General features: G+C 35.6%; 1 protein-coding gene across 4 annotated transcripts in view; it reads right to left on the reverse strand.

Annotated features, from left to right (window-relative positions):
* CDH13 (cadherin 13) overlaps positions 1 to 13,716 on the reverse strand; it is a 478,422-nt gene that overhangs the window by 51,555 nt on the left and 413,151 nt on the right. For all 4 annotated transcript variants that reach the window (XM_040571559.1, XM_040571558.1, XM_040571561.1 and 1 more), the window contains 2 exons: positions 10,129 to 10,311; positions 8,635 to 8,888 (listed from right to left, as the gene is read on the reverse strand). In XM_040571559.1, coding sequence (XP_040427493.1) covers positions 8,635 to 8,888; positions 10,129 to 10,311 — 437 coding nt within the window. The remainder of the gene's footprint in view (positions 1 to 8,634; positions 8,889 to 10,128; positions 10,312 to 13,716) is intronic.

Below are 13,716 nucleotides of genomic sequence, written 5' to 3' on the forward strand. Positions count from 1 at the left end.
CATAAAGTTAGGAAGAAGTCAGTCCCTAGCAATTCACGTTTGAATCAAGAATGGATCTGCAGGGTTACTGCTGCTTAACAAAGTGCATAATTTCACTTTTACTCAGAAGCTATTTTACAGAAATTGGCGTCCTTATTACTAAGTTAATAGAAAAATTCCAGCTGAACTCTACAAGACTTTTTTCCTATTACAGTAACATTGCAGAGCTCCATTTAGTAAAAATGAGTGCTTAGGCCTTCTGACAATTTCCTTACTGAACTCAGATTCCACTCTAAAAATAATCATCTGTGAGTCTGAAAGATGGGGTTCTTCATTTTTTGAAACAGCCAGACTAGGGATGTTTTGCTGTTCAGTACTGGTTATAAACATATATCAGAAGCTCCATGTATTTCAGAAAGCTTCTGCTCTGAGGTGAAATCCTATACGCGGATTCAGTGGGAATTTTACCACTGAATTCAGCATGTCCATGGTTTACTCTATCTTTATTCTGGAGACTGCGAATTAATGAAATGTAGCCATAACATTGGCACTTTATATCTTCACAGCATGGCAAAAAGCTCTGAGAGATTTATAGTGTTTCCTGTTTCCAATCAGGAACTGAATACCTGACAACACCTGCTCTGGTATCATCTGAGATCTGCACCTGCTTTAAAGAGGGAAGCACTGAGCTCCACAAGAACAAGAAGAATGGCTTAATTACACACTTCTGCTTGGTGACAGGAATCTGGCCTAGATGTGTAATTGGTCTCCTTGGCAAACTTTTGAGTGCTTGGTTTCCCAGCTTTTGCCGTGTTATAAAATAACACTGGTCACTGGGGTTACAATCTTTACATATTACCAGTGCAAATAAAACTCTGCCAAGGCACTGCTGAAAACTGTTGCAGCTACATCCAGACACGCAGGCACAATCTAACTTCGCTGAGTTGGACTCAATAATTCAATGACCATAAAATATTAACTGAATTCCGACCACCCCCTTCCCTGTCACCTTGCCTCCTCACACGGCATCCACGTATTTGATAGCCAACTTATTATAATCAAGATACTCTTTACTTCTTCCAGAGGCAAAATCCTGCCTTCTCTGAAACCAGAAGAGAACAGTAATGACAAAGTGAGTTATTGTTAGGATCTGACTTCCACTGCAAGCATAACTTGTGACTGATATATCCTATTGTTATACTTCTTAAGAAGATCTGCAGTATTGTTTAGTCAGCGACGTGAAAAATGTGCCCTATAATTTCACAGTTCACAGACATTCGTTCTGAGGGCTGACATGGTTGAAATCATAATATGGCATAATACTGTTATGCAGGAAAAAGACAGAGGGTCTAATTAAACTCCCCTTAAATGTTACATTTATCCTTATTAATCAAGAATTTTAGATTCTTATGGTAATATCAAGGGAAGCTAAAATTGGTTTCTATGGCTTATTTGATTACATGGAAATACAGGTTCTCAATTTTATCATATACAGCTTTAATATCAGCATATTAGCTATAATTTATGCCAACAGAGTAGAGCAGATAGAAAATTTTAGGAATACAATCCTCTGACAAGTCTTGTCAGGAGTGATAAAGGCTGGTTTCTGATAGATAGGTTCCCTTCAAAACTGAATGACTGGATTGAAAATTCCTGAGAACCTTGCATTAGCTTGTCTTTAACAGTTTAATTGATACACTTCTGCTATTTCAGGAACTAATGAAACAAAGAGGGATTAACACCCCCTACATCGTCACCACCACCACTTTTTTTTTTTTTCCCCCTCCCTCAGGACAGTGACGCTGTTCTTCAGGAGACCTGGATCTCTCGGTTTGGGTGAAAATTTGCTCTCTGCTGGGCCTACATTTATACTAGGAGAGGACAAGGAAAAATAGCTGTTACAGCTACCTGTTCACATACATTAATCTTTCCCCCAAAACCTTGGCAACAGCTGGGAAGAACAAAACAGTTCTAAGATGTCAGCATAGATAAACCAGAGAGCATGGGAAGGTTCCCCCACTTCCCTGCAAGACAAAAGAAGGGATATAAAAACTTAGCATCAACTGGTTAGACGGTATTGTTGTTGAGCACTAAAAATGAAGATATGCAAAAGCAGAAAAGAAGAGGGCTAACATCCGCCCCAATACAAAGACAGTCAATATCAGTAAGAAGAAGGGGAAAAGAAACAACTAGGGAGCCTTTGAGCTGTTCACCAAGAGAAATGCTGGAAGCAACTGAGGACTCCTAGGAACTCCCCAGGGTGTTAAATTGCAGGTGTTGACAGGTTGGCTGTAAATTAAGTAAGCCAGGGAATCCCTATGAGTAACAAAAGAGCTGAATAACAGACTTTGGGAAGCAAACTATCAACACCTGTTCACTACTCTGAGGAAGAGTAGGTCCTATAACAGTACAGCTCCAGTATTGAAGCTGACAGAGTTCAAAGTGACTTTCCTGAGTGGTCAATGTAAGATGCTGCCCATAGCTCTTATAGGGCCTTGTTTCCAGATTTGGCAGTTCTGCTAAGATCCCAGCACTGGGATTTTACTCTGCTCATTTATTCTCTTCAGTCTGATCTTGGGAATTCACACTGGTGATTCTGATTTTCATCAGTTGCTTCCACCAAGTTAATTCAGACTCTGTGATCTGTCTGAACAGTGCTGGCCAGCTACATATCAGCTGAACAGGAGAAATGGGGCCTGGTTTTGCTCTTAAGCTGCTATCACCCTTCCAGATTTAAATCACTGTGATCATAGGTATGAGAGGAGAATAAAAGAGGGGCAGTATGCTCCAGACACAATTTTGCTCCTTTCCCATCTTTATGCAGGCCTAAAGACTTTGCTGTATAGGGAAAGAGTGGTATGCTCACTTTGTTTATTAAACAAAAGGTGAAAGTCTGTTTGGTCAAACAAGGAAAAAAAAAGACAACGTATTAATGGTAGGATAATTATATATATATATATCACTGTGATTACCAACACTGCTAGTATTAGCACATTCAAGAAACAGTTTCAGTAAAAAGACTGTTGAGCTAATTATTGATGGGAGAGTACCTAAAATTACAGGTGGTAATTGTGTAGCATGATGGAATTGGCCAAGTTCTTTCTTTTAGAAGTAATTGGATTTCTCCTTTTCTGGCTTTGCTTGCCTGCCCCAATACATGCTGTTCTTTAGAGTTACTGTTTCTATGTCTCAAAATTTTGCAGGAAAGACAGAAGGGGAAAAAATTTTACTTCAAGCAGATGCCTTCTCTACCTGTCTTTCCTTCTAACTTAAAAATGAGAAAGGAAAAAAAAAAAATTCCACTGTCCAATATACGGCAACTTCAGATCCAGAGATGTGCTACAAATTCCCAACGGCTGGGTTCAGGCAGGTCATAAATAAAACTGCGGAGCCAACTCAAGATGCTCTTGGGTGTAACTTACAGTGAAAAACTCTGGTGTTGCATGCAGAGACCACGGCTTAGCCATTCATTTATAACAACAGAACTATTCTTCTGTCTGCACAAGGAAAACAAATCTCCTGTTGTTAGGATTCAAAGACAAGTCCTTCAGACTCTAGGAGACATATTTAACAATGACTAAGTATGTTATTTCATAAGCATTCACTCTTTAGGTCTTTCTGTCTTTCATTATATACTACTTCTGCAAGTGATTGCAGTGTATCCCAAACAGCAAGTTTCTTGACCTCCATCTGCAACAAAAGCACTTTTAAAAGGCGTGATGTGAAACAAAGTATGCAAAATTGATCCCGTAAATGGTAGTGAGGAACATGATTTAAGTCTCCAATGGGGTTCAGAATCTCTGAAAAAATCCCAGCAAGAGACATGAAATAGATTTCTTGAAATTTCCTTGCTATTCATGGCTTATACATTCACTCATACAAGGGTGGTGATTGTTAGCAACAAAAAAAGTAACAGAAATACCACCCCCCCCCCCCCCCTTTTTTTTTCCTAGTGAATCTTCCTTAGTTTTCTCAAGTATTTTTTGAGATTTGGAATAAACTCACTGAACTACAGATCCCACTTCAGCATAGTTTCAGCACTATTTTACAGAATTTTAGGCTTTTTTTTTTTTTTTTTTTTTTTTTTTTGAGACAATGTACCTTATTCCATGCTTCCAGAAACAATTTATACTATGTGGAGTCAGCTGGAATCAGGTGCAGATAAAAAAAATACACACACAACTTGCTTACATATAGTGCTTCAGATATTTTTGGCAACCTTTTGTATTCCCATGAAACTTATTGTAGTTTGGGTTCCGTTTCTAAGTTCTCCAGCTTCAAATACTGCATTTTAATTCTACTTAATGAATTAGATATGCTTTAGAGCTATAATAAACTTTTCTTGTGAAGATATCTCTGAAGCATTGAGTCAAATTGCTTACTGAGAATAAATACTGCAATAATATATTTACATAAATAATTTAAAATCCAAGAGCACAGTAGGTAATAAAAATATATCGCCACGATAAACCATGAAACCAGAGAATAATGTTTCTTTAATTAAAAATTACAAATACACTGCAGTAAACAACTTATTTACACATAGTTAAAAGTCTAACTACTGAATATCCTGGACTTGTTGAATCCAGAAAGGAAAAAAATACTTAAACCAATCTCTCCACACAGACAAAATATTGAGGACCGTAACTGTGTTTAATTAAGATCTACTGTTAATAATGGATTTCAGAGAGTAAGACTCTTCTTTTAATTTCCCAAGGTGGAAAATGTTATTAAATTTGGCCTTTAACTTCTCATTGACATGTACACTTGAAACTTCTGATTAAAATTTCAGAGGTTGGGAAGAGGAACCCAAAATTAAACTCTTAAATCTGGCACAAAAATAACAATGATCCCTGATTAAGAAATCAAATTTCAGAAACTTTATTACTGTTCTATTAATAAATTGTTGGGTTATAATTAAAATGGTGCCTGCTGGTTTTCTTTTCTTTTTTTTTTTTTTTTAATTCTAAAAAAGTTGGAAATGAGGGGAAATTAAATACTTTAAAAATAGGTTAATGAATCTAAGAAATGCGATCCAACTTCAATAAGTTTCTTTTCTTTCTGGCAGTGATCACAGAGGAAAAAATGTTGCTCACCACCCAAATGTATGTATTCAGATAAATTCCCTTGTTCTGTCTGTTCCTTCCTTTCTACAACATCTATGGTACAAAGCGCACTATACTCATTGCAACATTTTTACAGGAAAACATAAATCTGGCCATAGTTGGGAAAATTCAGTGTAACCCTAGTTTTAAACAGGTATAATTTAGAGTAAGATAAACCAGATGCCTACATTACTTGGCTAGTCAACATAAGCACGTGTTTCTTGTTTCCAATAGGATGTTTCTCCCTTGAGTTTCTTTGAAATGTTAACATCAGTAGGTCAGAGAAGAGCTGACACTATGAAAGCTCACTGCTAATTGTGTGCAAAACAGATAGCTAGGGCTTGTTTTGTGGTTTTGAGTCTAACAAATACTTGGAGTCATATTTTGTTCAGTGTAATACATTTTTGCCAGCTTGTTTGAGCTTTTAAATGAAATTTCTCAGTCTGCAAAAGCACATCAAGCTGAACAATAAGAAGGAAAATTGCTTCAAAAGTACAGCTGTCTTTAGGAATTTTTACAACATAAGCCACATTTTTCAAAGAGATAAGTAATTTGAATCTCATTCAAACATGAAGTGTTCAAACTATAAATTCAATCTACATGTGGACAGTGGCACGAAAGGTTTCAATACACTGTTCATGGTTCTTGAAATGCATTTATAATGTTATATCTTGTACAGTAATTAAACTTCCTGATTACCAATAGCCATCAGCCCCTTCTAACAAGTTTTATATAGAAAAATAACCAAAAAAAAAAAAGGCTGCAATTAGACATATCTCAGTTGTTATAGGCTGAAAATAAAAAAGTAAAATTAGTAATTCTCTTGTTATTTTGTTTGTATGTCTGCACATTTTGAACAGACACATACTTTATTGGGGGTGATGGACATTGTTCACATAGCACACAGAATAAAAATCTGATATTCATTGCCTATTGCAGACAAACAACATTGCTTCCTCATTGTCACTGATATTTAGTGTAATGTCTTTTTAAAAATTCTGTATTGTGTCTGCATGGCCTTTATTCTACCAGTATAATCAGAGTAAAGACTCTGATGATATAATTACTACAGAATAGTCTGAGAATTATGTAATTTGGCATGCAACCTGCATAAAAGCTCTGGACCTAGGCGCAAACTCTAAACAAACACCTGCCTGTAGGAACTTAAGACAAAAACATTTCTGCCAGACCCAAACTAGTGAGTAGCTTTGGCCTTTATACATGCAATTTCACATGACCCAAATTGCAGATGCTGCTCCCATATACTGCAGACTTCCTTTTTCATTGCTGGTAGCTGTGTTTCAGTAATATTGGTCAGTGTTAAAAGTGTCTTTTAAGAATGCTATTTTATGCTTTTCTGTTATTTTATCAGAAGGACATACAGGTAGTGAAACTAGCCTTGCGTTCCACTTTTCCCCAGATTTCCGTTATATTTGCACTATTTTCTTCTAACTTATACAAGCACTTCCTTTTAAATAGTTTCCATATATAATCATTCTTCATCCCCAACCCAAACTAGCTTATTCCTGTTCTTTCATATGCAGAATACAAAAGAAAATCTTGCTTTTGGTTAAAAACCTTCCAGATTCTAGCTGCACAGATATGAACACACTTCTGGGAAATTTCTTTGTAGTTTATGAGCTAGTAATGGTCAAGATTTTAGAGCTCCTTTGCAACCAATTGTGAGATGTGGTGGACTGCAAAAAGTGTTTATGTTACGCAGCTGATTACACACAACACACAAAGCTAACAGAGTTTTCAGTGACTTGCTAGTATTTCCTAAAATTTCAGTGGTAATTCAGATAGGAGAAATTCAGCAAAATTAGTTGGTCAAGGAGAGAAATTCAAATAGGTTCCAGATTGTTCATTTTGATAACCAAATCCAAATATTTTCTTGACTTTTTTCTTTTAGCATTGCAAAATCAACTGTTAGAATAACTAATATGACTCTACTTATCTGCCATGGAAATATGTAAACTTATGGGGAACTTCAATAACTGTTTCTTAAACTGAGTCCCAATCCCAAACGGCATAAATATCTTTTCACTACACAAACCACATTCTGAATAGTGCTGCTGAAGGTCATATTGCTGTATGCAATAGAAATCCCATAGTTTTACCATCCATCAACACAAATCTGTGTGACAACAGTGAAAGAAATAAATCCTTAGAGCAAAAACTAAAATTAAGAATATCAATGCATTCTGTAAACAAATAAATTTAGAAAACAAGGGAAATGACATCTGCTAAAAATCATCCTTCAGATAAACTGATCTTTGAATGGCAAAACTCAAAGTTGCTTTTGACAGAAAGAACTGAAATATTCACACTCCATTAACTAAGTATTTTTGAGGTGATGCAGAGAACTGAAGCTTCTAATTATCTGCCTTGCCTTTTTCCTCCTTTATTGCAGATGACAACGCTCACCTGATAAAATTCACCTTCTCATCATTTGAATCCAAGATTGTCAGTGCAGTCCTTTACAATGACATGCTTACCAACATTTATTACTGACAAAGAACATCTTCAAGATCCTTTTGTAAATCAGCATTCCTTTTGTAAAACAGTACCTATGCCAGACCTTCTTAAGGAAATGCAAAATCAATGCTAAATAATCGTGTAATAGTAAGGAAATCTACCTCCACAATATAGACTGATGTTACGCATTGTTTAGGTAAAGCTTTGAAGTCATTCTCACAAAGATATTTATGCCTTTATAGATATACGCTGATATCTAGGGGAAATTAGAGTCCTGAATAAAAAACATAAATTACACAGCTGTAGACTTTAGCTTTAGTGCCTTATCTGCAGTCCTCAAATGCTAACAAAAGCAGTCTGTAAAGCCAAGTTAGTATTAGGGAAAACCTGTTGATCTTTCATAAAAAAAAATAAAAACAAATCTGAAAACAAAAGACCAGTCGAGGTGGATCAATTTACAAGACAATGGCATCACTTAATACCCAGCTTTGTTCCTTGTGGCATGGTGCCTGTATAGATTACTTTATCATAGTATAGAAATCAGCATTTACTTGCATTGATCTGGGCAAGAACAAGTCCTAGCTTACTGTAGCTTCAGTGTTTCAGTGAGAAATATTGTCCCTTAGCCCTTGAACACAGATGTACAATCATTATTTCACTAAGGAACATTATAAACGATCATAAACCAATTTAATCAATATGTAAAATAGATGAGTTCTATTCACGTTTTCAATTTTACATGTTTTCTCTGGCTCTCATGAAGGAAAAGGTATAAACAAGCAGGTTAAAAGTTATTTTGAAACACTATGCAAAGGTATATCTATTGCTTGTGGCACTTGATTGTTCCACTGCACTCTCATAGCCTGGAAAACTATTGTCCCATGTCTAATGCAGTTCTTTGTCTCCATCATACTGAATCTCTTCATTGCAGGAAAAAAAGAGGCCACTTCTTCCACTTTTTATTATCTAGAGCCCAAATGACTTTAATTTAACTCTGTACTGGCAGACAAATTATTGGGCACAAAAGACACTCAGTTTCTAGGGGATGAAAATTAGAGGGTACTGCACTCACCTGATAGTCTGATGTTGCAAAGTGTCTGGATCAGTGGCATTTACTGTTAACACGACGCTGCCAATAGGGATGTTTTCTTGTTTTGTCACTGTCATTGGGTTCGGGTGGAAAACAGGGCCTTCATTCACATCCTTAACAGTGATCTGAACGGTTGCTGTGGAACTGGGGCCATAGGCTATGTCTGGAACCAGTGGGTCTTCATTTTCTACTTTGATCAGCAATGTGTGGAATGCTGAAATCTCGTAATCTAAAGGCTGTAAAACATTATAAATCAGAATAGAAAGAGCAAAGAGAGTGCTTAACACATTTCTTCATTCAATTTCCCACTCAAAACTTGTGGGAGACAAAATTAGCCAGAAAGGGACAACAGTATTTATTACCTCTGATGCTTGGCCAGAGTTTAGCAACAGACAGGACAGTAGTTATAAAGTGCGCTGAAGATAATTCCTACCTTTCTCATTTATTTACCATTCATTTATATTACCATTCATGTAAAGGAAAAGGGAAAAATAATGTGAAAACCAGAAAGTTCACCATGCTTTGAGACTAACAGATGTATCATGGTCTCCTAGAAATTTTCATAATTCCTCTATTTCATCACACTGAAGAATTCATAGTGTTATACTATTCAGCTGTTATTTTTAAACAGCTTCATTTGAGCTTTATTATTGGCAAGTTGACCAGTTGCACTTAATGAAAGATTGAGATGTCTCTATATCTAAGAGCATATATTTTTGTCATACCTCAAACATACGGTTCTTACATATACATGCTTATTTATGATGTTATATGCATTTTTCAAACAGAGCAGAGTTATACTTAATAGCTATATATGATAAATAACATAAGGCTCTTTTCTCAACTCCTACATTGAAACCAAACCCCCTGCCATGGAAAAACATTCCATTACTCTTTAGAATTGAAAATGCATTTTCTGAGGCGTTCTCAAAAAGAGAAAATTCTGGTATAGGCAGCAACCAGGACTTTTTTTTTTTTTTTTTAAATACAGGATTACCTTCGATTATCTTCATACAAAGATAGGTAATTTTTTATTTTTATTTTTTTCATGATACTTTAGAAATGCGGAACCAAAGGCAGCACTCTAGTTCAGTTTGAAGCCACATTCCTTACTTCCCTGGTATTTGCATATGTGTTCTCTGAGAACAAAATGTGGCACTTGAATTCTAATTGTGCTCTCAGTCACAAAAAAAACAGCACTGTAAAGTCTCACTATTAATTAATTGTGATGGTTCCGACAAAACTAGCTGTTACTTAAGCACAAAGGCAGTGTAGTTAGCATCATGTAGGTTATCACTAAAGAAGCAAGCTTATTGTAACAGAAAGGGAGTTATACATATTGGCTTAAGGAAACAAGGGCTGGTAGCCAACTATGTATTTTTGAGTAACTTATCCTTGCTGTGCCTTCTCCAATGTAGTAAATCCAGGGGATGTAACTTACAGTAATAATGCAGTACAATAGTAAATTATCCTTACTTTGACAACAGAGAGCATTCCCTCATTAGTCTCGGGATTGGTATGGATTTCAAAACTCTGTCCTGGATTTCCATTAATAATGGTGTAGACAGCTCTCCACGCTCCAGTTGCTGGGTCATCTCGGTCGCCTACAGTTAAGTTTACTATTACACCTGTGACTCCTTCTTTTACTGTGGCCTGAAACTAGAAAAAAAAAATGTAGAGGAAATTGTTAGTATTTTCAATTAATGACCACGCAGATGAGATATACAAGCCAGCATTAATTATTTATCACAACAGGAGAAAGATGTAATCCTTGAGTAAAACTGAATGTTATTGGCTCTAAATAATACATTATCACCCATGAAATATAAGGTAGCACACATTACTGCTCTACATTCAATGAAGAGCAGATAAATAGTAATATGATAGTAATCAAGCTTTGGAAGATTCTGACCACAGAAAGACAGTTCATCTCATATTACCGGAAAAGTGAATCCTGAAAATATATACAGGGTTGCATAGATGCATGTGCTGTCAGAAAGGGAACTACACTCAAAGCTATGCACCATAGGAAGCTATCTAATACAGCCCATTCTTGTCCCCGAATGTAATTATTTACAAATAATCCAGTCTTGCATTTCAGACTATTATTTTTATAAAGTTCCACATCCTTACTAATTGTTCACTATACTGTTACCAATATGTAAAACGGTTTTCACAAAAAGTGTCCCCATGCTATTTTGGGCGGGCAGGTGGGTTTGCTCTAAGACACTAAAATAATTGAACATGCTATCACTTTGTCTGTATAACTTTATGTCAGTGTTACTTTCTCTTTTTAGTGGAAGAATTTTTTTATGACCTTGTGAAGTTTGTTGCATTGCTGTCTTACTCAACTGGCCAAACCCTATATGAGAAAATTCTATTTTAGTGTCCAGCCAAACAGTGTATAACATCAATCTTATTTATGTAGCAAAAACATTAAGCAAAACATTCAAAAAGCTTGTAAGGGCCAGGCTTAATAACACTCCTCACTTTTCAAATACTTGCAGTTGACATGCTAAAACGATTGTATGTAAGAGTGATAAGATAATACCTGCTTTAGAGCTGGATAAACCAGAATGATAACATACCTAATCCTCAGAAGAGCTGAACATCAGCAGTACCATTTTGGTTTATTAGGGAATCTTAGCATTTCTGGGGATTAAGCCTTCAAAAGTCCAAAATTATGAACCTTAATGACGCGAATAGGTTCTGATATACCTCCACTACTGAAAAACTACATTGTCAGTGGCAATGTTTGATATATCACTCAAGAGCAAAAATCACTCCAGTGACTTCAAGACCTGAATAGACAGATGTTCTGTCTTAAGACCACATCGTCATAACACTACAGAAGATATTGTGAGAATGTGAGAAAATGGTATTTTACTAATATAGAGATTTCAAAATCTGGGCGTATAGTAGGTAAAATATATTTCCTGATAGTAAATTACAGAGGAGACAACTAAATTTGCTGTTAACTTTTTTTAATTTATTTCTTCCAACAGATTTGACTTGCATTTCTAAGCCCTTTTTCAATTTGTGTGCATTCAATTCAAGTTATCCAGCCTCAAATCTGATTTTATAAAAGGATGACATTAATGATTGGCTATTTCTTTCTTCTTTGGTACATTTAACAAAGAATTTAAAGGTTCTTTTGATTTTGATAGTTAATATGTAACAGGTTGTGATTGAGCTTTGTTTTGGACAGATCATTAAGCTCATTTGCAGTTTAATTAACTTTAAATGATAATATAACAATATTTTCTCTTGCTTTGAAGTGAATCAAGAGAAATGCTCTGTTAAGAATATTGAAAATAACAGAGGAATGATTACGAAGATTGTATTCCTTCCTGCTCAGCAAAAAACGTTGTCACTGGAAAGCATACTTGGATACCTTTTACTCTAATTGAAAATAACTGATTAGTCTGACATTTTGGTGTTATTTCTTATTGTCTCAGTTTGATCATGTATAAAAAACATCAGCTGACCCATAATGGTCAGAATTTTTCTCAACATGTGTTCGATACCAAACAATTCCTATTTAACTATGTAAAAAACCCTAGTGCCTAGGTTTCAGGAAGTGAAAACTAAAGAATATAACTCTTAGGTTTGACTGGGTATCTGCTCCTAATTCATATTGATCCTTCATAAAAGTCTTGTCCTTAGTCCACTAGTCTGATTCAGCTAAGTGTTCAACACTTCCTGGATCACCTGGCGAACAGTTAGACCTGTTAGGGTTAAATATTTTAAAATTTGTCTTTTTTATTTAGATGAATAATTGTGAAGCCAGTGAGATAAATTTAGTATGCTTCGTCCACCAGTGACAAACTGTGATGGAAAATGTTGCTGTGATGTGCCACCTACCTCAAAAAATATTTAATGTCATTTTAAGGATATCTAATTCAAAGGTATCTCAGCTGGGGTTGGCTCTCTTCAGCACTCTTATTTTCTCCTTACTTAGGAAGGGCTCTCAGAAGCTTCGGTTGCAGTGAATTAGCAATGCATAAAGGGCACATAGACTTGCTAGGGGCATAAAACTGCAGAGCTTCTGACACCTGCAGATCAAGGAAATGACAACGTCTATGGGCAAAGGCTGTGCCAAGATGGATAATTCCAAGCATAGTGGTACTTTCACCCCTAGCATTCTCTACATTTTAGAAATGACCGTATAAACACAGGGGGCATTTGAAGCTGTCTGGAACATTAGACTAAAATCTGTTCAAGATGGATGAAAAAGCAGAATGATCAAATCACAGAAGTCGTCATATGGGTCTACTCTAAATTTATAACATGAAAAGTGTAATAAATCACAGATTTGTGATTGCAAAAGCTAAATATCTACTGTGAAACATAGAGGCCCAGAAAAATATAGGGCATATTATCTAGAAAGTGAACTCTTTTGCCTGTTCAGTTGCCCTTACATAAAAAATAAGCTTCCTGTTATTTAGAAAAATCTGTTGTATTTATATGAGATCCCTTTCAAAAACATAAGGCAAGAAGGGAATTTTAAAACCATGAAAGGACAAAAAAAAAAAAGGAATTAAATTTGCAGATAGGGAAAAGATAACCACAGGTTCATCATATTTCAAAATGAAAGCTTTACATTCTCAAAGCACAGTGCTTAACTGGGAGATGCTGATCCAATGCTCTAAAATAAAACCCCATAGGGGCTAACACAAATAATTGGATCATGAATTAATTGATTTTACTCTTTTTAAATATCTGCACATCCCCTAAGCACATCTATAAATTAAGAATAAAATAGATGAGTTCAGAACTTTATTTAAACTGCCATAATCTGGACCCATATTAAAAATAATAATTTGGAAGGCCTTGGGACAGAGCTGCGTTTGGCTGGAAGGAGCTATGTTCATTTACTACAACTGAGCATTTGAATATGTAAGGTTAACTTGCTCTGTGAGTGATATGCCACATTGTCATTTAATTGTCATTTATTGTCATTTAAACATTTAATTTTAATGTTAACAAAAATATAATTATGTTTATCATTAATACAGACTAGAAGTTCTAGTCAGTGTGTTATATTTGGAGGTTTATATCCAA

The sequence above is a fragment of the Cygnus olor genome, chromosome 12 (genome assembly GCF_009769625.2).
Source record: "Cygnus olor isolate bCygOlo1 chromosome 12, bCygOlo1.pri.v2, whole genome shotgun sequence".
NCBI classification, from domain to species: Eukaryota; Metazoa; Chordata; class Aves; order Anseriformes; family Anatidae; genus Cygnus; species Cygnus olor.